At 53.3% G+C, this 27,490-nt stretch overlaps 1 protein-coding gene across 4 annotated transcripts; it reads right to left on the reverse strand.

Moving 5' to 3' along the window:
* Positions 1-5,186: 5,186 nt before the first annotated feature.
* LOC106589043 (syntaxin-12) lies at positions 5,187-27,335 on the reverse strand. 4 transcript variants are annotated; one of them, XM_014178707.2, is made up of 10 exons: positions 27,195-27,335; positions 21,046-21,192; positions 20,832-20,901; positions 20,561-20,660; positions 20,150-20,287; positions 19,992-20,035; positions 19,748-19,853; positions 18,432-18,504; positions 17,994-18,076; positions 5,187-6,010 (listed from the first exon to the last, which is right to left on the reverse strand). In XM_014178707.2, exons 2-10 carry the CDS (start codon positions 21,143-21,145, stop codon positions 5,918-5,920), a joined length of 807 nt encoding a protein of 268 aa, XP_014034182.1. In that variant the 5' UTR covers positions 21,146-21,192; positions 27,195-27,335; the 3' UTR covers positions 5,187-5,917. The 4 variants fall into 4 exon arrangements, with proteins under 4 accessions (XP_014034182.1, XP_014034181.1, XP_014034183.1 ...); XM_014178706.2 differs by lacking the exon at positions 27,195-27,335 and adding an exon at positions 26,685-26,915; XM_014178708.2 differs by lacking the exon at positions 27,195-27,335 and having other exon boundaries at positions 20,832-20,932; positions 21,046-22,606.
* Positions 27,336-27,490: the final 155 nt, after the last annotated feature.

The following is a 27,490-nucleotide window of genomic DNA, read 5'->3' on the forward strand; positions in this document are numbered from 1 at the left end:
CAACCTGTTCCACTACAGCCCCGTCGTTGAGAATGGGGGCGTGCTCGGTCCTCCTTTTCCTGTAGTCCACAATCATCTCCTTTGTCTTGATTACGTTGAGGGAGATGTTGTTGTCCTTGCACCACATGGTCTTGTCTCTGACCTCCTCCCTATAGTCCGTCTCATCGTTGTTGGTGATCAGGCCTACCACTGTTGTGTCATCAGCAAACTTAATGATGGTGTTGGAGTCGTGCTTGGCCGTGCAGTCATGAGTGAACAGGGAGTACAAGAGGGGACTGAGCACGCACCCCTGAGGGGCCCCCGTGTTGAAGATCAGCGTGGCGGATATGTTGTTACCTAACCTTACCACCTGGGGGCGGCCGTCAGGAAGTCCAGGATCCAGTTGCAGAGGGAGGTGTTTAGTCCCAGTGTCCTTAGTGTTTAACGCTGAGCTGTAGTCAATGAATAGCATTCTCACATAGGTGTTCCTTTTGTCCAGGTGTGAAAGGGCAGTGTGGAGTGCAATAGAGATTGTATCTTCTATGGATCTGTTGGTGCGGTATGCAAATTGGAGTGGGTCTAGGGTTTCTAGGATAATGGTGTTGATGTAAGCCATGACCAGCTTTTCAAAGCATTTCATGGCTACAGACGTGAGTGCTACGGGTCGATAGTCATTTAGGCAGGTTACCTTAGTGTTCTTGGGCACAAGGACTATGGTGGTCTTCTTGAATCATGTTGGTATTACAGAGTCAGAGGTTGAAAATGTCAGTGAAGACACTTGCCAGTTGATCAGCGCATGCTCGGGAGTACACGTCCTGGTAATCCGTCTGGCCCTGCGGCCTTGTGAATGTTGAAGTGTTTAAAGGTCAGCGTGGCAGAGGTGATGTTGCGTACCCTCACCATCTGGGTTCGGCCAATCAGGAAGTCCAGGATCTAGTCCTAAACTTGGTGACAAGCTTGGAGGAGACTAGGGTGTTGAACGCTGATCTGTAGTCAATTAACAGCATTCTCACACAGGTATTCTTCTTTTCTAGGTGGGTGTGGAATGCAATTGAAATTGCAGCATCTATGCATGTGTTGGGGCGGTATGCAAATTGGAGTGGCTCTAGAGACAGCAAGAATGGTAGAGATACTCTGAATGATTGACTATGAAAAGCCAACTGACATTTACTCCTGAGGTGCTGACCTGTTGCACCCTTTACAACCACTGTGATTATTATTATTTGACCCTGCTGGTCATCTATGAACATTTGAACATCTTGGCCATGTTCTGTTATAATCTCCACACGGCACAGCCAGAAGAGGACTGTTTCATTACCAGCCTTTCAACGCGCTTTTTGAAAAATGTTAACCTTTATTTAACAAGGCAAGTCAGTTAAGAACAAATTCTTATTTACAACGACAGCCTACCCGGACGCTGGGCCAATTGTGCACCGCCTTATGGGACTCCCAATTACCGCCGAATGTGATGCAGCCTGGATTCAAACCAGGGACTGCAGTGACGCCTCTTACACTGTGATGCAGTGCCTTAGACCACTGCGCCACTCAGGAGCCCTTAGTAGTCATTGTGGCATGAAGCCTTAGAGTTCTTAAGAACAGGAATGATGGTGGTCAGTTAAAGACGTGAGGATTACAGACTGGGACAAGGAGAGGTTGAAAACGACAGTGATCTGCGCATGCTCTGAGAACGCGCCCTGGAATTTAGTCCGCCTTGCGAGTGTTTACCTGTTTTAAGACCTTACTCATATCGGCCTCGGAGAGCGAGATCACCCAGTCCTCTGGTTCGATGGGGGCCCTCATGCATGGCACGGTATTGTTATTGTTGAAGCGTATATAAAATGCATTGAGTTTGTCTGGTAGAGAGGCATCGTTGGGCAGATCACGGCTGGGTCTTCCTTTGTAAGCCGTAATGGACTGTAGCCCTTTGCCACCATAAAGGGCAATGGGTTCTATAACCGATTCAAGTATTTTTTTGTTGTTGCCAGATCCTAATTGGGATGTCAAATGTTATGTTCCTTTTGATGGCGTAGAAGGCCCTTCTTGCCTTGTCTTTCAGATTGTTCACAGCTTCGTGGAAGTTACCTGTGGTGCTTAAGTCACCCTCAGAGTTTAGTTTAGGAACCCGTGACAACGGAAGGCCCTCTGAGCGAGTTGGTAGAGGCGAGGGGGGGGGGGGGGGTTTGGAATTCACCGCCTGTCTGGTGTTCTGTCTGGAGTGTTGGATGTAAAGGGTCTGAATGTATGGCAAGTGACTCAGCTGGAGGTTTCAGAGCCAGTAGAAGCAGATGTGAGAATCAATTACTTGGGCCATGTTCATCGTCTGTTTTAATGAAACACGCAAACGCCAGGGAATCATCCCACTCTGAAAGGACGGGATCTAACAGAACATACTTGTGACACTGTATAGACAGACTGTGAAGACTGCTTCTGCTGATACAAATGGGTGTCTTACCTACTTGTCAACTAAATGTGCCTGTGCATCCACGCGCAAGCTATAAACCACGGCATAAATTTCAACTTGTTTCACTGGTAATTAAATAATTAAACTCTACTCCATTCTTTTTGCCATTCAGTGTGAATCTACGTAGATGCAGTGCATCTGAACCAGATGGTTGAAATCAGCAGTTTGCAGCTCTTCCATGAACATTACATCTTTACCCTCAGCCTGTATTCAGAGCTGCACTGACACCTGCTGGCCACCATATTCTACCATATCCCACCTCCCACATATCCCACCTCCTACAGGACTAGTGTGTTTTGTATTTTACCTTCACCGTACAAAACAAACCAAAGGTGACGCACACACACACTGAAATGTTTGTGTTAATCTTTCATCCCCAGTAAAAAAAAAAAAAGAAGTAAAAGAAATCAATAAAAAAAACAGGTAGCTTTAAAACTGTGGTTGCATTTAACTGATTTTTTTTGTTTTACCTGGAAAACATTCAGAATGATTTATAGTCCAAGATTTTGTTATATATATACACACAGTTGAAGTCGGAAGTTTACATACACTTAGGTTGGAGTCATTAAAACTTTAACCACTCCACATATTTCTTGTTATCAAACTATAGTTCTGGCAAGTCAGTTAGGACATTTACTTTGTGCATGACACAAGTAATTTTTACAACAATTGTTTACAGATTATTTAACTTATAATTCACTGTATCACAATTCCAGTGGGTCAGAAGTTTACATACAATAAGTTGACCATGCCTTTAAACAGCTTGGAAAATTCCAGAAAATGTCATGGCTTTAGAAGCTTCTGATAGGCTAATTGACATCATTTGAGTCAATTGGAGGTGTACCTGTGGATGTATTTCAAGGCCTACCTTCAAACTCAGTGCCTCTTTGCATGACAGCATGGGAAAATCAAAAGAAATCAGCCAAGACCTCAGAAAAAATTGTAGACCTCCACAAGTCTGGTTCATCCTTGGGAGCAATTTACAAACACTTGAAGGTACCATGTTCATCTGTACAAACAATAGTACGCAAGTATAAACACCATGGGACCACGCAGCCATCATACCCCTCAGGAAGGAGATGCGTTCTGTCTCCTAGAGATGAACGTACTTTGGTGCGAAAAGTGCAAATCAATCCCAGAACAACATCAAACGCCCTTGTGAAAATGCTGGAGGAAACAGGTACAAAAGTATCTACATCCACAGTAAAACAAGTCTTATATCGACATAACCTGAAAGGCCCCTCAGCAATGAAGAAGCCACTGCTCCAAAACAGCCATAAAAAAGCCAGACTACAGTTTGCAACTGCACATGGGGACAAAGATCGTACTTTCTGGAGAAATGTCCTCTGGTCTGATGAAACAAAAATAGAACTGTTTGGCCATAATGACCATCGTTATGTTTGGAGGAAAAAGGGGGAGGCTTGCAAGCTGAAGAACACCATCCCAACCGTGAAGCACGGGGGTGGCAGCATCATGTTGTGGGGGTGCTTTGCTGCAGGAGGGACTGGTGCACTTCACAAAATAGATGGCATCATGAGGAAAGAAAATTATGTGGATATATTGAAGCAACATCTCAAGACATCAGTCAGAAAGTTAAAGCTTGGTCACAAATGGGTCTTCCAAATGGACTATGACCTCAAGCATACTTCCAAAGTTGTGGCAAAATGGCTTAAGGACAACAAAGTAAAGGTATTGGAGTGGCCATCACAAAGCCCTGACCTCAATCTCATAGAAAATTTGTGGGCAGAACTGAAAAAGCATGTGCGAGCAAGGAGGCCTACAAACCTGACTCAGTTACACCAGCTCTGTCAGGAGGAATGGGCCAAAATTCACCCAACTTATTGTGGGAAGCTTGTGGAAGGCTACCCGAAACGTTTGACCCAAGTTAAACAATTTAAAGGCAATGCTATCAAATACTAATTGACTGTATGTAAACTTCTGACCCACTGAGAATGTGATGAAAGAAATAAAAGCTGAAGTAAATAAATCTATTATTCTGACATTTCACATTCTTAAAATAAAGTGGTGATCCTAACTGACCTAAAACAGGGATTTTTTACTAGGATTAAATGTCAGGAATTGTGAAAAAATGAGTTTAAATGTATTTGGCTAAGGTGCATGTAAACTTCCGACTTCAACTGTATACACACACACACACAGAGTTGCATCATAATGAGAATATCAGTGATAAATACAGTTTAACAGCACATATACAACTATGATTATATCCAGCCCTCACCACTATAATGTCCCTGTTCCTCACCACTATAAAGTCCCTGTTCCTCACCACTATAATGTCCCTGTTCCTCACCACTATAAAGTCCCTGTTCCTCACCACTATAATGTCCCTGTTCCTCACCACTATAAAGTCCCTGTTCCTCACCACTATAATGTCCCTGTTCCTCACCACTATAAAGTCCCTGTTCCTCACCACTATAATGTCCCTGTTCCTCACCACTATAATGTCCCTGTTCTTCACCACTATAAAGTCCCTGTTCCTCACCACTATAATGTCCCTGTTCTTCACCACTATAAAGTCCCTGTTCCTCACCACTATAAAGTCCCTGTTCCTCACCACTATAAAGTCCCTGTTCCTCTAACATGTTCTTAAAGCAGGGAGGAACCATAAAGAATAAAAAGTTGCATTACATAATACTACTGCAAGGGCTCGTTGCCCTGACAAAGATTATACCTAGTCCTGTACAAAAAAATAAACATTCCGGCAACTGGTTTGCTCATGCAACAGTGTTATTGAATGTATTTATTACAACCATAGTTTGTTATCATCATCATGTATACAGTTGGATAAAACGGCGTTTCCATCAGAAAGTCATCTCACCTAAGCAATATAAGAACTATGGTGTGGTTTCCTCAACACAGATTAAGGCTAGTCCTGGACAACAACAACAAAACAAGCTCAATGGAGAATCTCCATGGAAAATATATATTTTAGTCGAGGACCAGGTTTAATGTGTGTTGGGGGAAAACCTCTCCTATAACTTCAATGGAGTGTGACACTAAACTGTTTACACACCGAAAAGGTGCCAGAAATGTACAGGTTACAAAAATCATTGACACCCCTACAATAATAACAATTATTCTGCTTTTGTAAATACAATGAATGTTCGTGTTAGTGCAGTAATATCACAAACAGATAAGAGTCTATTTTTATTAAATCCACGCTCCAATCTTACTCCAAGACTCTCCTTCATTTGTATAGAAATACTACTGCGTTTTCTCAGAGGTTAGCTGGAGGCCTTGAGCTCAGGGGGGGGGGAGGGTCAGGTAACAGGTAAGGTTATATCCCAGACCCAACCCTTTGCCCTGATGCCATGTCCCCTGACCCCTGCCAACAGTGAGCTAGCCGGGAATCCCTTTCTCAAACCACTCCAGGGATCCACCCGGGGCTAGTGTTTCAGGTTGGGGGTTAAAACAAATAAAGAAGTGAAAGAGGACGGTTGGGTGCGGTCTCTCTTCTCATTGGGTGGCTTGCCAGATGATGATGCCCAGTATGGTCAGTACTATGGACAGGACCACGGCCAAGATGCACATCTTCTTACGGGACTTTTGCTGAGGGGAGAGACAGAGCAGAGGGATGGGTGGGTTGGTGACAGTTGAGATGCAGAAACAGCATGGAAACAAAACTGTTGCTACCAGACTGTTATACTGCTCAGTTTATACACTTTCAACACCTTGCAGAGTCCATGCCCTGATGAATTGAGACTGTTCGGAGGGCAAAGGGATCAACTGCCAATCCAGTAGTCTGAAAGCTACAGTGACAGGCAGGGGCCCTGTCACTTGGTCAATCGCTCCATGATTTAACAGAATGTTCAGCTTTCCCCAACTTAAATGTAAATTCGGTTCACACTTTGTTCCCCTCGCTCTCACCTGGCTCAGTTCCCCTCCCTCGCTCTCACCTGGCTCAGTTTCCCTCCCTCCCTCCCACACTCTCCCCTGGCTCAGTTTCCCCTCCCACGCTCTCACCTGGCTCAGTTCCCCCTCCCTCCCTCGCTCTCACCTGGCTCAGTTCCCTCTCCCTCCCTCCCTCGCTCTCACCTGGCTCAGTTCCCTCTCCCTCCCTCCCTCCCTCCCTCGCTCGCTCTCACCTGGCTCAGTTCCCCTCCTCCCTCCCTCTCCTCCCTCGCTCTCACCTGGCTCAGTTCCCTCTCCTCCCTCCCTCCCCTCCCTCCTCCTCGCTCTCACCTGGCTCAGTTCCCCCCTCCCTCCCTCCCTCGCTCTCACCTGGCTCAGTTCCCACTCCCTCCCTCCTCCCTCCCTCGCTCGCTCTCACCTGGCTCAGTTCCCCCTCCCTCCCTCGCTCGCTCTCACCTGGCTCAGTTCCCCCTCCCTCCCTCCCTCCCTCTCACCTGGCTCAGTTCCCCCTCCCTCCCTCCCTCGCTCTCACCTGGCTCAGTTCCCCCTCCCTCCCTCCCTCCCTCCCTCTCACCTGGCTCAGTTCCCCCTCCCTCCCTCCCTCCCTCGCTCTCACCTGGCTCAGTTCCCTCTCCCTCCCTCCCCCCTCCCTCCCTCGCTCTCACCTGGCTCAGTTCCCCCTCCCTCCCTCGCTCTCACCTGCTCAGTTCCCCCTCCCTCCCTCGCTCGCTCTCACCTGGCTCAGTTCCCCCCTCCCTCCCTCGCTCGCTCTCACCTGGCTCAGTTCCCCTCCCTCCCTCGCTCGCTCTCACCTGGCTCAGTTCCCCCTCCCTCCCTCCCTCGCTCTCACCTGGCTCAGTTCCCCCTCCCTCCCTCCTCGCTCTCACCTGGCTCAGTTCCCCCTCCCCTCGCTCTCACCTGGCTCAGTTCCCCCTCCCTCGCTCGCTCTCACCTGGCTCAGTTCCCCTCCCTCGCTCTCACCTGGCTCAGTTCCCCCCTCCCTCGCTCGCTCTCACCTGGCTCAGTTCCCCCTCCCTCCCTCCCTCCCACACTCTCCCCTGGCTCAGTTTCCCCTCCCACGCTCTCACCTGGCTCAGTTCCCCCTCCCTCCCTCCCTCGCTCTCACCTGGCTCAGTTCCCTCTCCCTCCCTCCCTCCCTCACTCCCTCCCTCGCTCTCACCTGGCTCAGTTCCCTCTCCCTCCCTCCCTCCCTCGCTCGCTCTCACCTGGCTCAGTTCCCCCTCCCTCACTCTCACCTGGCTCAGTTCCCTCCCACGCTCTCACCTGGCTCAGTTCCCCTCCCACGCTCTCACCTGGCTCAGTTCCCCCTCCCTCCCTCCCTCCCTCCCTCCTCGCTCTCACCTGGCTCAGTTCCCTCTCCCTCCCTCCCTCCCTCGCTCGCTCTCACCTGGCTCAGTTCCCCCTCCCTCCCTCCCTCGCTCTCACCTGGCTCAGTTCCCCCTCCCTCCCCCTCCTCCTCGCTCTCACCTGGCTCAGTTCCCCTCCTCCCTCCCCTCGCTCTCCTCTCTCTCACCTGGCTCAGTTCCCCTCCCTCCCTCCCTCCCTCGCTCGCTCTCACCTGGCTCAGTTCCCCTCCTCTCACCTGGCTCAGTTCCCCCACCCTCGCTCGCTCTTACCTGGCTCAGTTCCCCCTCCCTCCCTCGCTCGCTCTCACCTGGCTCAGTTCCACCTCCCTCCCTCCCTCCCTCCTACCTGGCTCAGTTCCCCCTCCCTCCCTCGCTCTCACCTGGCTCAGTTCCCCCCTCCCTCCCTCCCTCCCTCCCTCTCACCTGGCTCAGTTCCCCCTCCCTCCCTCCCTCCCTCCCTCCCTCTCACCTGGCTCAGTTCCCCCTCCCTCCCTCCCTCGCTCTCACCTGGCTCAGTTACCCCTCCCTCCCTCGCTCTCACCTGGCTCAGTTCCCCTCCCTCCCTCGCTCTCACCTGGCTCAGTTCCCCCTCCCTCCCTCGCTCGCTCTCACCTGGCTCAGTTCCCCCTCCCTCCCTCCCTCGCTCTCACCTGGCTCAGTTCCCCCTCCCTCGCTCGCTCTCACCTGGCTCAGTTCCCCCTCCCTCCCTCGCTCGCTCTCACCTGGCTCAGTTCCCCCTCCCTCCCTCTCACCTGGCTCAGTTCCCCCTCCCTCCCTCGCTCGCTCTCACCTGGCTCAGTTCCCCCTCCCTCCCTCTCACCTGGCTCAGTTCCCCCTCCCTCCCTCCCATACTCTCCCCTGGCTCAGTTTCCCCTCCCACGCTCTCACCTGGCTCAGTTCCCCTCCCTCCCTCCCTCGCTCTCACCTGGCTCAGTTCCCTCTCCTCCCTCCCTCCCTCCCTCCCTCCCTCGCTCTCACCTGGCTCAGTTCCCTCTCCCTCCCTCCCTCCCTCCCTCGCTCGCTCTCACCTGGCTCAGTTCCCCCTCCCTCGCTCTCACCTGGCTCAGTTCCCTCTCCCTCCCTCCCCCTCCCTCCCTCGCTCTCACCTGGCTCAGTTCCCTCTCCCTCCCTCCTCGCTCTCACCTGGCTCAGTTCCCTCCCCCTCCCTCGCTCTCACCTGGCTCAGTTCCCTCCCTCCCTCCCTCGCTCTCACCTGGCTCAGTTTCCCCTCCCTCCCTCCCTCGCTCTCACCTGGCTCAGTTTCCCCCCCTCCCTCCCCCTCCTCGCTCTCACCTGGCTCAGTTCCCCTCCCTCTCACCTGGTGTTCCCCTCCCTCCTCGCTCGCTCTCACCTGGCTCAGTTCCCCTCCTCCCTCCCTCCCTCCCTCCCTCCCTCTCACCTGGCTCAGTTCCCCCTCCCTCCCTCCCTCCCTCGCTCTCACCTGGCTCAGTTCCCCCTCCCTCCTCCCTCGCTCTCACCTGGCTCAGTTCCCCTCCCTCCCTCGCTCTCACCTGGCTCAGTTCCCCCTCCCTCGCTCTAACCTGGCTCAGTTCCCCCTCCCTCCCTCCCTCCCTCTCACCTGGCTCAGTTCCCCCTCCCTCCCTCCCTCCCTCCCTCTCACCTGGCTCAGTTCCCCCCTCCCTCCCTCCCTCGCTCTCACCTGGCTCAGTTCCCCCTCCCTCCCTCGCTCTCCTCTTCACCTGGCTCAGTTCCCCCCTCCCTCCCTCGCTCTCACCTGGCTCAGTTCCCCCTCCCTCCCTCCCTCCTCCCTCTCACCTGGCTCAGTTCCCCCTCCCTCCCTCCCTCCCTCTCACCTGGCTCAGTTCCCCTCCCTCCCTCCCTCGCTCTCACCTGGCTCAGTTCCCCTCCTCCCTCCTCCCCTCCCTCGCTCTCACCTGGCTCAGTTCCCCCTCCCTCCCTCCCTCGCTCTCACCTGGCTCAGTTCCCCCTCCCTCCCTCGCTCTCACCTGGCTCAGTTCCCCCTCCCTCCCTCCCTCCCTCTCACCTGGCTCAGTTCCCCCTCCCTCCCTCCCTCCCTCCCTCCCTCTCACCTGGCTCAGTTCCCCCCTCCCTCCCTCCCTCCCTCTCACCTGGCTCAGTTCCCCCCCTCCCTCCCTCGCTCTCACCTGGCTCAGTTCCCCCCTCCCTCCCTCGCTCTCACCTGGCTCAGTTCCCCCTCCCTCCCTCCTCCTCGCTCTCACCTGGCTCAGTTCCCCCCCCTCCCTCCCTCCCTCCCTCTCACCTGGCTCAGTTCCCCCCCTCCCTCCCTCCCTCCCTCTCACCTGGCTCAGTTCCCCTCCCTCCCTCCCTCGCTCTCACCTGGCTCAGTTCCCCCCTCCCTCCCTCGCTCTCTCACCTGGCTCAGTTCCCCCCCTCCCTCCCTCGCTCTCACCTGGCTCAGTTCCCCCCTCCCTCCCTCGCTCTCACCTGGCTCAGTTCCCCTCCTCCCTCCCTCCCTCGCTCTCACCTGGCTCAGTTCCCCCTCCCTCCCTCCCTCCCTCCCTCTCACCTGGCTCAGTTCCCCCCTCCCTCCCTCCCTCCCTCGCTCTCACCTGGCTCAGTTCCCCCTCCCTCCCTCGCTCTCACCTGGCTCAGTTCCCCCTCCCTCCCTCGCTCTCACCTGGCTCAGTTCCCCTCCCTCCCTCCCTCCTCGCTCTCACCTGGCTCAGTTCCCCTCCCTCCCTCCCTCCCTCGCTCTCACCTGGCTCAGTTCCCCCTCCCTCCCTCCCTCTGCTCTCACCTGGCTCAGTTCCCCACCCTCCCTCGCTCTCACCTGGCTCAGTTCCCCTCCCTCCCTCGCTCTCACCTGGCTCAGTTCCCCCTCCCTCCCTCGCTCTCACCTGGCTCAGTTCCCCTCCCTCCCTCCCTCCCTCCCTCGCTCTCACCTGGCTCAGTTCCCCCTCCCTCCCTCCCTCCCTCTCACCTGGCTCAGTTCCCCCTCCCTCCCTCGCTCTCACCTGGCTCAGTTCCCCCTCCCTCCCTCGCTCTCACCTGGCTCAGTTCCCCCTCCCTCCCTCGCTCTCACCTGGCTCAGTTCCCCCCCCTCCCTCCCTCGCTCTCACCTGGCTCAGTTCCCCCTCCCTCCCTCGCTCTCACCTGGCTCAGTTCCCCCTCCCCTCCCTCCCTCCCTCTCACCTAGCTCAGTTCCCCCTCCCTCCCTCCCTCTCACCTGGCTCAGTTCCCCTCCCTCCCTCCCTCCCTCCCTCTCACCTGGCTCAGTTCCCCTCCCTCCCTCCCTCGCTCTCACCTGGCTCAGTTCCCCCCTCCCTCCCTCGCTCTCACCTGGCTCAGTTCCCCCCTCCCTCGCTCGCTCTCACCTGGCTCAGTTCCCCCTCCTCCCACCCTCCCTCGCTCTCACCTGGCTCAGTTCCCCCCTCGCTCTCACCTGGCTCAGTTCCCCCTCCCTCCCTCCCTCGCTCTCACCTGGCTCAGTTCCCCCTCCCTCCCTCCCTCTCACCTGGCTCAGTTCCCCCCTCCCTCTCACCTGGCTCAGTTCCCCCTCCCTCCCTCCCTCTCACCTGGCTCAGTTCCCCTCCCTCCCTCCCTCCCTCGCTCTCACCTGGCTCAGTTCCCCCTCCCTCCTCCTCGCTCTCACCTGGCTCAGTTCCCCCCTCCCTCGCTCTCACCTGGCTCAGTTCCCCCTCGCTCCTCCCTCCCTCCCTCCCTCGCTCTCACCTGGCTCAGTTCCCCCTCGCTCCCTCCCTCCCTCCCTCGCTCTCACCTGGCTCAGTTCCCCCTCCCTCCCTCCCTCCCTCGCTCTCACCTGGCTCAGTTCCCCCCCCCTCGCTCGCTCTTACCTGGCTCAGTTCCCCCTCCCTCCTCGCTCGCTCTCACCTGGCTCAGTTCCCCCTCCCTCCCTCCCTCCCTCCCTCTCACCTGGCTCAGTTCCCCCTCCCTCCCTCGCTCGCTCTCACCTGGCTCAGTTCCCCCTCCCTCCCTCCCTCCCTCTCACCTGGCTCAGTTCCCCCTCCCTCCCTCCTCCCTCCCTCTCACCTTGCTCAGTTCCCCCTCCCTCCCTCCCTCGCTCTCACCTGGCTCAGTTCCCCCTCCCTCCTCGCTCTCACCTGGCTCAGTTCCCCCTCCCTCCCTCGCTCTCACCTGGCTCAGTTCCCCCTCCCTCCCTCGCTCGCTCTCACCTGGCTCAGTTCCCCCCTCCCTCCCTCGCTCTCACCTGGCTCAGTTCCCCTCCCTCCCTCGCTCGCTCTCACCTGGCTCAGTTCCCCCTCCCTCCCTCCCTCGCTCTCACCTGGCTCAGTTCCCCCCTCCCTCGCTCGCTCTCACCTGGCTCAGTTCCCCTCCCTCCCTCCCTCGCTCGCTCTCACCTGGCTCAGTTCCCCCTCCCTCCCTCGCTCGCTCTCACCTGGCTCAGTTCCCCCTCCCTCCCTCCCTCGCTCTCACCTGGCTCAGTTCCCCCTCCCTCCCTCCCACACTCTCCCCTGGCTCAGTTTCCCCTCCCACGCTCTCACCTGGCTCAGTTCCCCCTCCCTCCCTCCCTCGCTCTCACCTGGCTCAGTTCCCTCTCCCTCCCTCCCTCCCTCCCTCCCTCGCTCTCACCTGGCTCAGTTCCCTCTCCCTCCCTCCCTCTCTCCCTCGCTCGCTCTCACCTGGCTCAGTTCCCCTCCCTCGCTCTCACCTGGCTCAGTTCCCTCTCCCTCCCTCCCCTCTCCCTCCCTCGCTCTCACCTGGCTCAGTTCCCTCCCTCCCTCCCCTCGCTCGCTCTCACCTGGCTCAGTTCCCCTCCCCTCGCTCTCACCTGGCTCAGTTCCCTCTCCCTCCCTCCCCCTCCCTCCCTCGCTCTCACCTGGCTCAGTTTCCCCTCCCTCCCTCCCTCGCTCTCACCTGGCTCAGTTTCCCCTCCCTCCCTCCCTCGCTCTCACCTGGCTCAGTTTCCCCCTCCCTCCCTCCCTCGCTCGCTCTCACCTGGCTCAGTTCCCCCACCCTCGCTCGCTCTCACCTGGCTCAGTTCCCCCTCCCTCCCTCGCTCTCACCTGGCTCAGTTCCCCCTCCCTCCCTCCCTCCCTCTCACCTGGCTCAGTTCCCCCTCCCTCCCCTCCCTCCCTCCCTCGCTCTCACCTGGCTCAGTTCCCCCTCCCTCCCTCCCTCGCTCTCACCTGGCTCAGTTCCCCCTCCCTCCCTCCCTCGCTCTCACCTGGCTCAGTTCCCCCTCCCTCCCTCCCTCCCTCTCACCTGGCTCAGTTCCCCCTCCCTCCCTCCCTCCCTCCCTCTCACCTGGCTCAGTTCCCCCTCCTCCCTCCCTCCCTCCCTCCACCTGGCTCAGTTCCCCCTCCCTCCCTCCCTCGCTCTCACCTGGCTCAGTTCCCCCTCCCTCCCTCGCTCTCACCTGGCTCAGTTCCCCCTCCCTCCCTCGCTCTCACCTGGCTCAGTTCCCCCCTCCCTCCCTCGCTCTCACCTGGCTCAGTTCCCCCTCCCTCCCTCGCTCTCACCTGGCTCAGTTCCCCCTCCCTCCCTCCCTCGCTCTCACCTGGCTCAGTTCCCCCTCCCTCCCTCGCTCTCACCTGGCTCAGTTCCCCCTCCCTCCCTCCCTCCCTCTCACCTGGCTCAGTTCCCCTCCCTCCCTCCCCTCCCTCTCACCTGGCTCAGTTCCCCCTCCCTCCCTCCCTCGCTCTCACCTGGCTCAGTTCCCCCCCTCCCTCCCTCGCTCTCACCTGGCTCAGTTCCCCCCTCCCTCCCTCCCTCCCTCTCACCTGGCTCAGTTCCCCCTCCCTCCCTCCTCGCTCTCACCTGGCTCAGTTCCCCCTCCCTCCTCCCTCCTCTCACCTGGCTCAGTTCCCCCCTCCCTCGCTCTCACCTGGCTCAGTTCCCCCTCCCTCCCTCCCTCCCTCTCACCTGGCTCAGTTCCCCCTCCCTCCCTCCCTCCCGCTCTCACCTGGCTCAGTTCCCCCTCCCTCCCTCGCTCTCACCTGGCTCAGTTCCCCCTCCCTCCCTCCCTCTCACCTGGCTCAGTTCCCCCTCCCTCCCTCCCGCTCTCACCTGGCTCAGTTCCCCCTCCCTCCCTCGCTCTCACCTGGCTCAGTTCCCCCTCCCTCCCTCGCTCTCACCTGGCTCAGTTCCCCCCCCTCCCTCGCTCTCACCTGGCTCAGTTCCCCCTCCCTCCCACCCTCCCTCTCGCTCTCACCTGGCTCAGTTCCCCCTCCCTCCCTCCCTCCCTCCCTCGCTCTCACCTGGCTCAGTTCCCCCCTCCCTCCCTCCCTCTCACCTGGCTCAGTTCCCCCTCCCTCCCTCCCTCTCACCTGGCTCAGTTCCCCCTCCCTCCCTCCCTCTCACCTGGCTCAGTTCCCCCTCCCTCCCTCCCCTCGCTCTCACCTGGCTCAGTTCCCCCCTCCCTCCCTCGCTCTCACCTGGCTCAGTTCCCCCACCCTCGCTCGCTCTCACCTGGCTCAGTTCCCCCTCCCTCCCACCCTCCCTCGCTCTCACCTGGCTCAGTTCCCCCTCCCTCCCTCCCTCCCTCCCTCTCACCTGGCTCAGTTCCCCCTCCCTCCCTCCCTCGCTCTCACCTGGCTCAGTTCCCCCTCCCTCCCTCGCTCTCACCTGGCTCAGTTCCCCCTCCCTCCCTCCCTCTCCACCTGGCTCAGTTCCCCCTCCCTCCCCTCGCTCTCCACCTGGCCAGTTCCCCCTCCCTCCCTCGCTCTCACCTGGCTCAGTTCCCCCTCCCTCCCTCGCTCTCCACCTGGCTCAGTTCCCCCCTCCCTCGCTCTCACCTGGCTCAGTTCCCCCTCCCTCCCTCCCTCGCTCTCACCTGGCTCAGTTCCCCCTCCCTCCCTCCCTCCCCTCGCTCTCACCTGGCTCAGTTCCCCCTCCCTCCCTCCCTCTCACCTGGCTCAGTTCCCCCTCCCTCCCTCCTCTCACCTGGCTCAGTTCCCCCTCCCTCCCTCCCTCTCACCTGGCTCAGTTCCCCCTCCCTCCCTCCCTCCCTCCCTCTCACCTGGCTCAGTTCCCCCCTCCCTCCTCACCTGGCTCAGTTCCCCCTCCCTCGCTCTCACCTGGCTCAGTTCCCCCTCCCTCCCTCCTCGCTCTCACCTGGCTCAGTTCCCCCCTCCCTCCCTCCCTCCTCGCTCTCACCTGGCTCAGTTCCCCCCTCCCTCCCCCCTCCCTCCCTCGCTCTCACCTGGCTCAGTTCCCCCTCCCTCCCTCCCTCGCTCTCACCTGGCTCAGTTCCCCCTCCTCCCTCCCTCCCTCGCTCTCACCTGGCTCAGTTCCCCCCTCCCTCCCTCCCTCCCTCCTCCCTCTCACCTGGCTCAGTTCCCCCTCCCTCCCTCCCTCCCTCGCTCTCACCTGGCTCAGTTCCCCCTCCCTCCCTCCCTCGCTCTCACCTGGCTCAGTTCCCCCTCCCTCCCTCCCTCTGCTCTCACCTGGCTCAGTTCCCCTCCCTCCCTCCCTCCGCTCTCACCTGGCTCAGTTCCCCCTCCCTCCCTCCCTCTGCTCTCACCTGGCTCAGTTCCCCCCTCCCTCCCTCCCTCGCTCCTCGCTCTCACCTGGCTCAGTTCCCCCTCCCTCCCCCCCTCCCTCGCTCTCACCTGGCTCAGTTCCCCCTCCCCTCCCTCCCTCGCTCTCACCTGGCTCAGTTCCCCTCCCTCCCTCCCTCGCTCTCACCTGGCTCAGTTCCCCCTCCCTCCCTCCTCGCTCGCTCTCACCTGGCTCAGTTCCCCCTCCCCCTCCCTCGCTCGCTCTCACCTGGCTCAGTTCCCCCTCCCTCCCTCCTCCCTCCCTCTCACCTGGCTCAGTTCCCCTCCCTCCCACCTGCTCGCTCCTCTCACCTGGCTCAGTTCCCCCTCCCTCCCACCTGGCTCAGTTCCCCCTCCCTCCCACCTGGCTCAGTTCCCCCTCCCTCCCACCTGGCTCGTCCTCGCTCTCACCTGGCTCAGTTCCCCCTCCCTCCCTCCCTCGCTCTCACCTGGCTCAGTTCCCCCCTCCCTCCCTCGCTCTCACCTGGCTCAGTTCCCCCTCCCTCCCTCCCTCTCACCTGGCTCAGTTCCCCCTCCCTCCCTCGCTCTTACCTGGCTCAGTTCCCCCTCCCTCCCTCCCTCTCACCTGGCTCAGTTCCCCCTCCCTCCCTCCCTCCCTCGCTCTCACCTGGCTCAGTTCCCCCTCCCTCCCTCCCTCGCTCGCTCTCACCTGGCTCAGTTCCTCCCTCCCTCGCTCGCTCTCACCTGGCTCAGTTCCCCCTCCCTCCCTCCCTCCCTCTCACCTGGCTCAGTTCCCCCTCCCTCCCTCCCTCCCTCTCACCTGGCTCAGTTCCCCTCCCTCCCTCCCTCCCTCGCTCTCACCTGGCTCAGTTCCCCCTCCCTCCCTCCCTCCCTCCCTCGCTCTCACCTGGCTCAGTTCCCCCTCCCTCCCTCCCTCCCTCGCTCTCACCTGGCTCAGTTCCCCCTCCCTCCCTCCCTCCCTCGCTCTCACCTGGCTCAGTTCCCCCTCCCTCCCTCCCTCCCTCGCTCTCACCTGGCTCAGTTCCCCCTCCCTCCCTCCCTCCCTCGCTCTCACCTGGCTCAGTTCCCCCCTCCCTCCCTCCCTCGCTTCGCTCTCACCTGGCTCAGTTCCCCCTCCCTCCCTCCCTCGCTCGCTCTCACCTGGCTCAGTTCCCCCTCCCTCCCTCCCTCGCTCGCTCTCACCTGGCTCAGTTCCCCCTCCCTCCCTCCCTCGCTCGCTCTCACCTGGCTCAGTTCCCCCTCCCTCCCTCCCCCTCGCTCTCACCTGGCTCAGTTCCCCCTCCCTCCCTCCCTCTCACCTGGCTCAGTTCCCACTCCCTCCCTCCCTCGCTCCCTCTCACCTGGCTCAGTTCCCACTCCCTCCCTCCCTCGCTCCCTCTCACCTGGCTCAGTTCCCACTCCCTCCCTCCCTCGCTCCCTCTCACCTGGCTCAGTTCCCCCTCCCTCCCTCGCTCGCTCTCACCTGGCTCAGTTCCCCCTCCCTCCCTCGCTCGCTCTCACCTGGCTCAGTTCCCCCTCCCTCCCTCGCTCGCTCTCACCTGGCTCAGTTCCCCCTCCCTCCTCGCTCGCTCTCACCTGGCTCAGTTCCCCCTCCCTCCCTCGCTCGCTCTCACCTGGCTCAGTTCCCCCTCCCTCCCTCGCTCGCTCTCACCTGGCTCAGTTCCCCCTCCCTCCCTCGCTCGCTCTCACCTGGCTCAGTTCCCCCTCCCTCCCTCGCTCGCTCCCACCTGGCTCAGTTCCCCCTCCCTCCCCCTGGCTCGTCCCCTCCCACCTGGCTCAGTTCCCCCTCCCTCCCACCTGGCTCAGTTCCCCCTCCCTCCCACCTGGCTCAGTTCCCCTCCTCCCTCCCACCTGGCTCAGTTCCCCCTCCCTCCCACCTGGCTCAGTTCCCCCTCCCTCCCACCTGGCTCAGTTCCCCTCCCTCCTCGCTCTCACCTGGCTCAGTTCCCCCTCCCTCCCTCCCTCGCTCTCCCACCTGGCTCAGTTCCCCCTCCCTCCCACCTGGCTCAGTTCCCCCTCCCTCCCACCTGGCTCAGTTCCCCCTCCCTCGCTCTCACCTGGCTCAGTTCCCCTCCCCTCCCACCTGGCTCAGTTCCCCCCCTCCCTCGCTCTCACCTGGCTCAGTTCCCCTCCCTCCCTCCCTCGCTCTCACCTGGCTCAGTTCCCCCTCCCTCCCTCCCTCGCTCTCACCTGGCTCAGTTCCCCCTCCCTCCCTCCCTCGCTCTCACCTGGCTCAGTTCCCCCTCCCTCCCTCGCTCGCTCTCACCTGGCTCAGTTCCCCCTCCCTCCCTCGCTCGCTCTCACCTGGCTCAGTTCCCCCTCCCTCCCTCGCTCGCTCTCACCTGGCTCAGTTCCCCCTCCCTCCCTCGCTCGCTCTCACCTGGCTCAGTTCCCTCCCTCGCTCTCACCTGGCTCAGTTCCCCCTCCCTCCCTCGCTCTCACCTGGCTCAGTTCCCCCTCCCTCCCTCGCTCTGACCTGGCTCAGTTCCCCCTCCCTCCCTCGCTCTCACCTGGCTCAGTTCGGCACGAGACAATCCTACTGAAAATGAATGGGATTCCTCATTTTAAAATCGTCAGCCATCACTAGCTAGCAGGGTCTTACTTGTTTATTTAAAAAAAATATTGAACCTTTATTTAACTAGGCAAGTCAGTTATGAACAAATTCTTATTTACAATGACGGCCTATCCCAGCCTAACCCGGACAACTGTGCGCCGCCCTATGGGACTCCCAATCACGGCCGGTGGCGATACAGCCTGGAATCGAACCAGAGTCTGTAGTGACACCTCAAGCACTGAGATGCAGTGCCTTCGACCGCTGCACCACTCGGGAGTAGAGTCTTACTCTGCAGCAGTGATATTTCCTCTTACCTGGAAGTAGGCGGCTCTCTGAAGCTGTTCTGTCCCTCGGTCTACGTGGACCTCGGCACTCTCCACGTTGGCCTCTATGCTGTCTGTCATGTAAACATACACAGAGAGAGAAGGGTCAGACAACCTGGCTCAGCTTGTCACTGCCTTATGGTGGGTGAGCTTCTCTTTAAAAACACATACACTACCGGTCAAAAGTTTTACAACACCTACTCATTCACATATAGTGTAGATGCATTTTCATTTCAAACAAGACAAATCAGCAGAGTTGTTCCAATAACACACGTGTTGTTGGGTCTGCTGTGTACCTGGAAGCATGTGAGTCGAGGGAAATCTAATCATAGAGAGAGTTAAAACCATGTTTTAGAGTGGTGGGTTTTTATGAAGGAAGTAACAGATTGGGGTTCTGTACTTCAGTACTACAACAGTGATGGGACTCACCAATCATCTCTCCCTGATCATGGATCATCACGGCTAGATCCTTGAAGATCTGGTTCACATCCAAGATGTCCGACTGAAATAACAACACAACAGAATGAGAAAGGTAACGCTGAAATAACAACACAACAGAATGAGAAAGGTAACGCTGAAATAACAACACAACAGAATGAGAAAGGTAACGCTGAAATAACAACACAACTGAATGAGAAAGGTAACGCTGAAATAACAACACAACAGAATGAGAAAGGTAACGCTGAAATAACAACACAACAGAATGAGAAAGGTAACGCTGAAATAACAACACAACTGAATGAGAAAGGTAACGCTGAAATAACAACACAACTGAATGAGAAAGGTAACGCTGAAATAACAACACAACTGAATGAGAAAGGTAACGGCTGAAATAACAACACAACTGAATGAGAAAGGTAACGCTGAAATAACAACACAACTGAATGAGAAAGGTAACGCTGAAATAACAACACAACTGAATGAGAAAGGTAACGCTGAAATAACAACACAACTGAATGAGAAAGGTAACGCTGAAATAACTCAAGTGAGAAAGATAATGCATTCCTGTTTATACCACGTGATGAACATAGGCATTGGTCTGGTCCCCAGGCACTGCCTGAATCCTAAAATCAGGATTTCTTTCTGGATCAAAATGGAGGTTAGGTGGTGGATGTGGCAGGGGCGTGGCCCCTTGCTGAACATTGTAGAGGCCCGCCCGTTGGTCTCAGGGACAGAGAGCTATACACTGAGTGTACAAAATATTAGGAACACCTGCTATTTCCATGACATATACTGACCAGGTGAAAGCTATGATCCCTTATTGATGTTACTTGTTAAATCCACTTCAAATCAGTGTAGATTAAGTGGAGGAGACAGGTTAAAGAATGATTTTTAAGCCTTGAGACATGGATTGTGTATGTGTTGTATTCAGAGGGTGAATGGGCAAGTCAAAATATCTAAGTGCCTTTGAACAGGGTATGGTAGTAGGTGCCAGGCGCACTGGTTTGTGTCAAGAACTGCAACGCTGCTGAGGTTTCACACTCAACAGTTTCCCTGTTTGTATCAAGAATGGTCCACCACCCAAAGGACATCCAGCCAACCTGACACAACTGTGGGAAGCATTGGAGTCAACATGGGCCAGCATCCCTGTAGAACGCTTTCAACACCTTGTAGAGTCCATGACCTGACGAATTGAGGCTGTTCTGAGGGTATAAGGGGGTGCAAGTCCATATGAGGAAGGTGCTCCTAATGTTTTAGAATACAGAGAGATACAGAGATGGAGGGAGTGTGTGAGAGAGTTTTACCTCTAGCTGTCTGATGTTGGTCTCTCTCTCCTTGATAAGCACCAAGTCCTCTTCTGTTATGGCCTCCTCTGTTGTCTGTGTGGTTGTCTGAGCCCAATCATCTTGGCTGGAGAAAAGAAAGGTGAGTGAGAAAACACATTTTGGAGAGAAGGAGATATTTAAGAGACCAGGAACCATATCCTGAAGTAGATGACTATCAAAATATACTCCTTTGAGCGAGAGAGAGAGAGAAGCTTGAACCTACTTATCAAAAGACACCAGCTGTTCCTCAGAGGCGCCATCTTCAGCCTGACAGAGAGGAGCCAGACATTACATAAGCAAAACATCCACTTGAAGGTTTGACAATAGAAAACCTGCCAATGGTAATGAAATTCAGCATTCTATCCATTTTCAGAGCCTTACTGAGAGACGGGAACCAGCTCGGGCTCTGGCTACAGACTGCTTCTCCTTCTGTGCTGCCTGGCGCTGTATGGCCTGGAAGTTGTTGAGGGCAGCGGAGAAATCATTCATCAGTCGGTCTTTCTGGATCTTCTGTTGCCTCTGTGGGTTGAGCAAAGAAGAAATGAGTCATTCAAAACGTATTGTCACGGTCAGTGAGTGGTGTAAGGTGAAGTTACCCCTAGACATTGATCTTGGGTCCGTTTTGCATTTCCCCCAGTAATGGTTAAAGTTAGGATTGAGGGGGAGAGGAAGCTGATGCTAGATCAGTATCTATGGGACACTTGAACCTGGAGCTATTCAAAACACAAAGGGTTACCCAATGTCATTGTTGAGGACTCAGTCACACACAAACTCATTGGAAAAGACACTGACCTGCTCTGACGGTGCTGAAGATGGTGAGACGGAGCCCAGGTCTTTCAGGTGCTTGTTGGTCTCCTTGGCCAGCTGGTTGGTAAAGTGCTGTATCTGCTGTCTGAATGAACATGAACCCATGTCCAAAGTCAATAAGGGAGATAGCAGACTCTCAGGGAGTAACAGAAAACACACACACACACACACACACACACACACACGGTCTGTTCTGTGTTCGGCGCATTAATACGGTTGTCAGTGTACGTACAAGCGAAACAACGAGAATACTTACAGACTGTCCCTCAGTTCGCTGGTGTCTTGTCCCGTCCCCAGCTGATTCACCATGCTCTTTATCTGGGCAGCTGGGAAGTGTGAAAACATACATCCTCTAATCTATAGGAAACATCTAACATAGATTATTACAAAGTCTTGACTTTTATGAATGAATCTTAAATGACTAAAATCTTCTACCCTTGGTTTGACCCACTCTCTGCAGCAATACTTACTGTTCTGTGTGATCTTCTGGATGTTGGAGCTGCATGTCTGGATGAGGGTGTTGGAGTCCCGTGGCTGGCTGAGATAGCGGTCTGCTTTACCAGAAGACATTGCTTCCTGTGCGGTTTGCTCGTAGGCAGGGTGAAGACTGTTGGGGGCTGGGTGGCAGGTATATTGGGAACGTATGTATACTACCGTTTAAAAGTTTGGGGTCACTTTAAAAAAATGTCCTTGTTTTCCATGAAAACATACATGAAATGAGTTGCAAAATTAATAGGAAATATAGTCAAGACTAGGGTTGCAAAGGGTCGGAAACTTTTCGGTAAATTTCCATGGGAAGTTCAGCCCTGGAATTCTGGGAATTTTGCTTAAATTCATATTTTTTTTTTTAAGTTAAGCTAACAGTGAACTTTTTTTGTGGAATACACATGAGGCAGTTCTAGGTCTTGTGGTATATTTTGGTTAAACTATCCCCAATTCAATGGAATTGTAACCCTCTGCATGCACAGTGCATTCTTCCATCACATGTACAGCTGATTCTCAAGATCTTTCACACTAATGAGATGCTATTGAGCCCACACTACTACACTGTCTGAGCCAAGGACTACATGCTTTCTGGTAAGTTTTGATTACAATACTGGGTGAGGTGAATATATTTGATATGACACACATGATTTTTTAGTTTACTAGTAAATAGTAGCCTACAGCAAAGTGTGGATAAATTATTTCTAACTTGTTAACAATTTCTGCTAGATAGTTTTAGGTTGCTTGAGCCTGCTAACTGAGGAGTGTAAATTCACCTGTTCCCATACATGTTTCATTTAAAACATTTATCTTACAAAGGAGTTGTTTAATCTGACTGCTTAACTATCTGTACATGGAATTGTATTCGTTTTTTTTTTTTTACAAATGTTATTCTAATCTCTATAGGAAAATGCCACGGGCACTATCTGATGTGTGGAGACATTTCACTGCAGCTAATGTAGAAGGAAACGCTGTGTACATTTATAAATACTGTGTCAAATCATATGTGAAGAATGCAACAAAGATCCAGAATCATCTGGCCAAGTGCATAAAGTTCCCTCAGCGCTCACAACAAGCAACCTCTGACAAAAGTCCCTCTACTTCTATTTGAGGTGAAATGATGAATCAGACACCTTATCGATAGCAACAGCGCATTGTCCTCCTGGAATCAGAAGTGTTTTTTACTCAATGGAAGAACGAACGTAATCACAGAGATGCTGATGAATGTCTTGCTCGAGCTGTGTATGCAACTGGTTCACCTCTGATGCTCACAGGCAATGTGTATTGGAAGAGATTTCTGAATGTTCTTCGCCCAGCATACACCCCTCCAACCAGACATGCTTCATCTACTAATTTGCTGGATGCAGAGTTCAACAGAGTTCAAGTGAAGGACAAGCAAATCATAGAGAAAGCAGACTGTATTGCAATCATATCTGATGGGTGGTCGAATGTTTGTGTGCAAGGAATAATTAACTACATCATCTCCACCCCTCAACCAGTATTCTACAAGAGCACAGACACGAGGGACAACAGACACACAGGTCTCTACATTGCAGATGAGCTGAAGGCAGTCATCAATGACCTTGGACCACAGAAGGTATTTGCACTGGTGACAGACAATGCTGCGAACATGAAGGCTGCTTGGTCTAAAGTGGAGGAGTCCTACCCACACATCACACCCATTGGCTGTGCTGCTCATGCATTGAATCTGCTCCTCAAGGACATCATGGCACTGAAAACAATGGACACACTCTACAAGAGAGCTAAGGAAATGGTTAGGCATGGGAAGGGTCATCAAGTTATAGCAGCAATCTACCACACCAAGCAAAGTGAGAAGAATAAGAGCACCACATTGAAGCTGCCCAGCAACACCCGTTGGGGTGGTGTTGTCATCATGTTTGACAGTCTCCTGGAGGGGAAGGAGTCTCTCCAAGAAATGGCCATATCACAGTCTGCCGATATGGACAGCCACATCAAGAGGATCGTCCTGGATGATGTATTTTGGGAGAGAGTGGTAAGCAGTCTGGAACTCCTGAAACCTATAGCAGTAGCCATTGCACGGATTGAGGGAGACAATGCCATCCTGTCTGATGTTCAGACTTGCAGATGTAAGAGAAGAAATCCGTACCGCCCTGCCCACACTGTTGCTCCAAGCAGAGGAAACTACAGTTCTGAAATATATCAAAAAGCGTGAAGACTTCTGCCTGAAGCCCATACATGCTGCAGCGTACATGTTGGACCCCAAGTACGCTGGCGAGAGCATCCTGTCTGGTGCAGATATCAACAAGGCCTATGGTGTCATCACTACCGTGTCTCGCCACCTTGGCCTGGATGAGGGCAAGGTTCTTGGCAGTCTGGTTAAGTACACTTCCAAGCAAGGGTTTTGGGATGGAGATGCAATATGGCAGTCCTACCAACATATCTCATCAGCCACCTGGTGGAAGGGACTTTGTGGATCTGAGGCTCTTTCCCCTGTTCTCTCCATCATCCTCCAAATCCCACCAACATCAGCCTCCTCAGAGCACAACTGGTCCTTGTTTGGGAACACACACACACACACACACACACACACACACACACACACACACACACACACACACACTCAGGCTGACCAATACAAGGGTTGAACAATTGGTGGCCATCCGGGCAAATTTGAGGCTTTTTGAGCCTGACAATGAGCCATCCTTAACAAGGTTGGAAAGTGACAGTGAAGATGAGGGCTCAGAGTCTGATGTTTAAGAGGTGGACATTGAGGAGGTCCAGGGAGAAGACATGGAAGCCTGAGAGGAAGACAACCAAAGCTTTAGTTTCTAGACTGTCATTTTACAGATGTGTTGAAAACGTTTTTGGGAGATGTGATGGATCATTCCAATATTACCTTTATGTTGTTGTTTAGTGAAATCATCCCATGTGAAGAGTCAACTCAGTTAAATTCGTAAAATAATTATTTTTATTTATTTTCTATTGGAAGGATTTAATCATTTGCAATTATGTCTACTTATGATAAAAGGTTTTATGTTTCTGTCTCCATATGATATAGTAAATATATCCAATGCAAAAAACATCTACATTTAAACAGTATTAATATTACATTTGCATATATTTCCGTTAATTCCCATATATTCCTGTTAATTCCCACAAAGTTTCCATCTCTGAATATTCCCCAAAATGTGCAACCCTAGTGAAGACGTTGACAAGGTTATAGATAATGATTTTTAAATGAAATAATAATTGTGTCCTTCAAACTTTGCTTTCGTCAAAGAATCCTCCATTTGCAGCAATTACAGCCTTGCAGACCTTCGGCATTCTAGTTGTCAATTTGTTGAGGTAATCTGAAGAGATTTCACCCCATGCTTCCTGAAGCACATCCCACAAGTTGGATTGGCTTGATGGGCACTTCTTACGTACCATACGGTCAAGCTGCTCCCACAACAGCTCCATAGGGTTGAGATCCGGTGACTGTTCTGGCCACTCCATTATAGACAGAATACCAGCTGACTGATTCTCCCCTAAATAGCTCTTGCATAGTTTGGAGCTGTGCTTTGGGTCATTGTCTTGTTGTAGGAGGAAATTGGCTCCAATTAAGCGCTGTCCACAGGGTATGGCATGGTGTTGCAAAATGGTGTGATAGCCTTCCTTCTTCAAGATCCCTTTTACCCTGTACAAATCTCCCACTTTACCACCACCAAAGCACCCCCAGACCATCACATTGCCTCCACCATGCTTGACAGATGGCGTCAAGCACTCCTCCTGCATCTTTTCATTTTTTCTGCGTCTCACGAATGTTCTTTGTGATCCGAACACCTCAAACTTATATTCGTCTGTCCATAACACTTTTTTCCAATCTTCCTCTGTCCAGTGTCTGTGTTCTTTTGCCCATCTTAATCTTTTATTTTTATTGGCCAGTCTGAGATATGGCTTTTTCTTTACAACTCTGCCTAGAAGGCCAGCATCCCGGAGTCGCCTCTTCACTGTTGACGTTGAGACTGGTGTTTTAAGGGTACTATTTAATGAAGCTGCCAGTTGAGGACCTGTGAGCCGTCTGTTTCTCAAACTAGACACTCTAATGTACTTGTCCTCTTGCTCAGTTGTGCACCGGGGCCTCCCACTCCTGTTTCTGTTCTGGTTTGAGCCAGTTTGCGCTGTTCTGTGAACGGAGTAGTACACAGCGTTGTACGAGATCTTCAGTTTCTTGGCAATTTCTCGCATGGAATAGCCTTCATTTCTCAGAACAAGAATAGACTGACGAGTTTCAGAAGAAAGTTCTTTGTTTCTGGCCATTTTGAGCCTGTAATCGAACCCACAAATGCTGATGCTCCAGATACTCAACTAGTCTAAAGAAGGCCAGTTTTATTGCTTCTTTAAAATCAGCACAACAGTTTTGAGCTGTGCTAACATAATTGCAAAAGTATTTTTTTATGATCAATTAGCCTTTTAAAATGATAAACTTGGATTAGCTAACACAACGTGCCATTGGAACACAGGAGTGATGGTTGCTGATAATGGGCCTATGTAGATATTCCATTAAAAAAATCTAAATCTGCCGTTTCCACCTACAATAGTCATTCACAACATTAACAATGTCTACACTGATCAATTTGATGTTATTTTAATGGACAAAAAAAAAAAACAAGGACGTTTCTAAGTGACCCCAAACTTTTGAAAACGGTCGTGTAGGTAGGTGGGTGAAAACTCTGGGGGAGGAGAAAGTATAAACTCGTTTTTTGTTTTGCTATCAATACATCACTGTGAGTACAGAGATAATGTTATCAAACAAGTTTATCCTAAAATAGGCCTAATACATATGTCACAAGTTACATAACAGCTAAATAAATGCATAATCCTAACTGGAGAGAAGTGCTGTCATAGATTCATAACGAAGTGTGTAGCATGATTTGACATTAAAATAGCATCTGTTAAAAGTAATGACTACACACACTTTTGCAATCCGTCTGGGTCACTTCAACAAAAGCTTTTCTTAGTAAGGGTATCTAGGATAACGTCAATTAGCTAGTGGTTATGTTCATCACAACCCATTAGACAGGAGAGGGGGGGTCCAAGAAACACAGACGGTGGCAGTGAAGAGCAGATACTCACTCCCAAAATATCAAGACTGCCACATGCCTCCTCAATCTCTGGCTAGCTTGCTCAAAGTGGGACACAAGCAAGAGTTAGTCCTAGTTCCTTCATAATGTAGCTAGTCTAACGTTAGGTAAATCAAATTATTTACAGTTAGCCTTATTAAAACGTTAGATAACTAACCAGATTGAACTAATATAGCAAGCTACCTAACTCAGGTTATCCATAAAACCAAATAACTGTTATGTTTATTAGCACGTAGCTAGCCATCTAAGGATGAGTGCTCTAATATATATAATTTAAATGACTGTGATTGACGACAGGCATCCGAGTCTGAAACTGCTGTAAATATCAGTTAGTTAGCATCGTTAGTTAGCATCGTTAGTTAGCACAGAAACATCAGGTGAGGAAGATAAACCCCCACAACGAATTGGTGAACGGTGTCAACAAAACTAGCCCTTTTTTTAAATTCACCATGAGCTAGCTATACATTAACGTAGTTGGCTTGAAACGGAAAATAATAATAATAATAATAATACAGTCATACTTGTTTAGCTGGCTGTAGCAAAGATCCGCTTTGCACCTTCGTCAACAAAAAACAAAAAAAGCCACCCTCACAACACCAATGATGTGTATAAACCCTGGATAACTGACAAGATAAATGTCTCTCCTCCCCAAAACAATGATGTGTATAAACCCTGGATAACTGACAACAAGATGTTGGATATATAAACTGACAAGATAAATGTCTCTCCTCCCCCAAAACAATGGGAGTCGCTGTCTAGCTCCCGCCTTTCCTTTCTCCGGATTGGTGGATACATCTCATACAGTTTTACATATTCGATCATCGTTAGACGTCGACAGCTTGTATTCAAATTAAGACGTCATGAATATGCATAGCCATCTTCAGACAACGCCCATGTGCTTTTTCCTCAAAGTTGCCCGGGTATTGTAACGTATCATACTTATCTGTTGACTCGTTGTAATTTACGCATTACGAAACTTATATTTGATCAAATAATACCTCACGTAGGAAATAAGCAATTGTTTTGTTTACCAAATGGCGAGAACTGGTTGGGAAAAAATGCCACCTGCTTGAGGGAGACAGATTTCCACCGAGTTGAATCCCCTCTTTTCCTCTCTGCTGACAGGGAACGCTTCGTTTAAAGCCACCGCGCAGCCATCTTTTTATTTATTTAACTAGGCAAGTCAGTTAAGAACACTTATTTACAATGACCCCGTCCATACCCGGACGACGCTGGGCCAATTATGCACCGCCCTATAGGACTCCCAATCACGGCCGGTTGTGATACAGCCAGGAATCGAACCAAAGATGCAGTGCCTTAGACCGCT

The sequence above is a fragment of the Salmo salar genome, chromosome ssa27, assembly GCF_905237065.1.
Source record: "Salmo salar chromosome ssa27, Ssal_v3.1, whole genome shotgun sequence".
Lineage (NCBI taxonomy): Eukaryota > Metazoa > Chordata > Actinopteri > Salmoniformes > Salmonidae > Salmo > Salmo salar.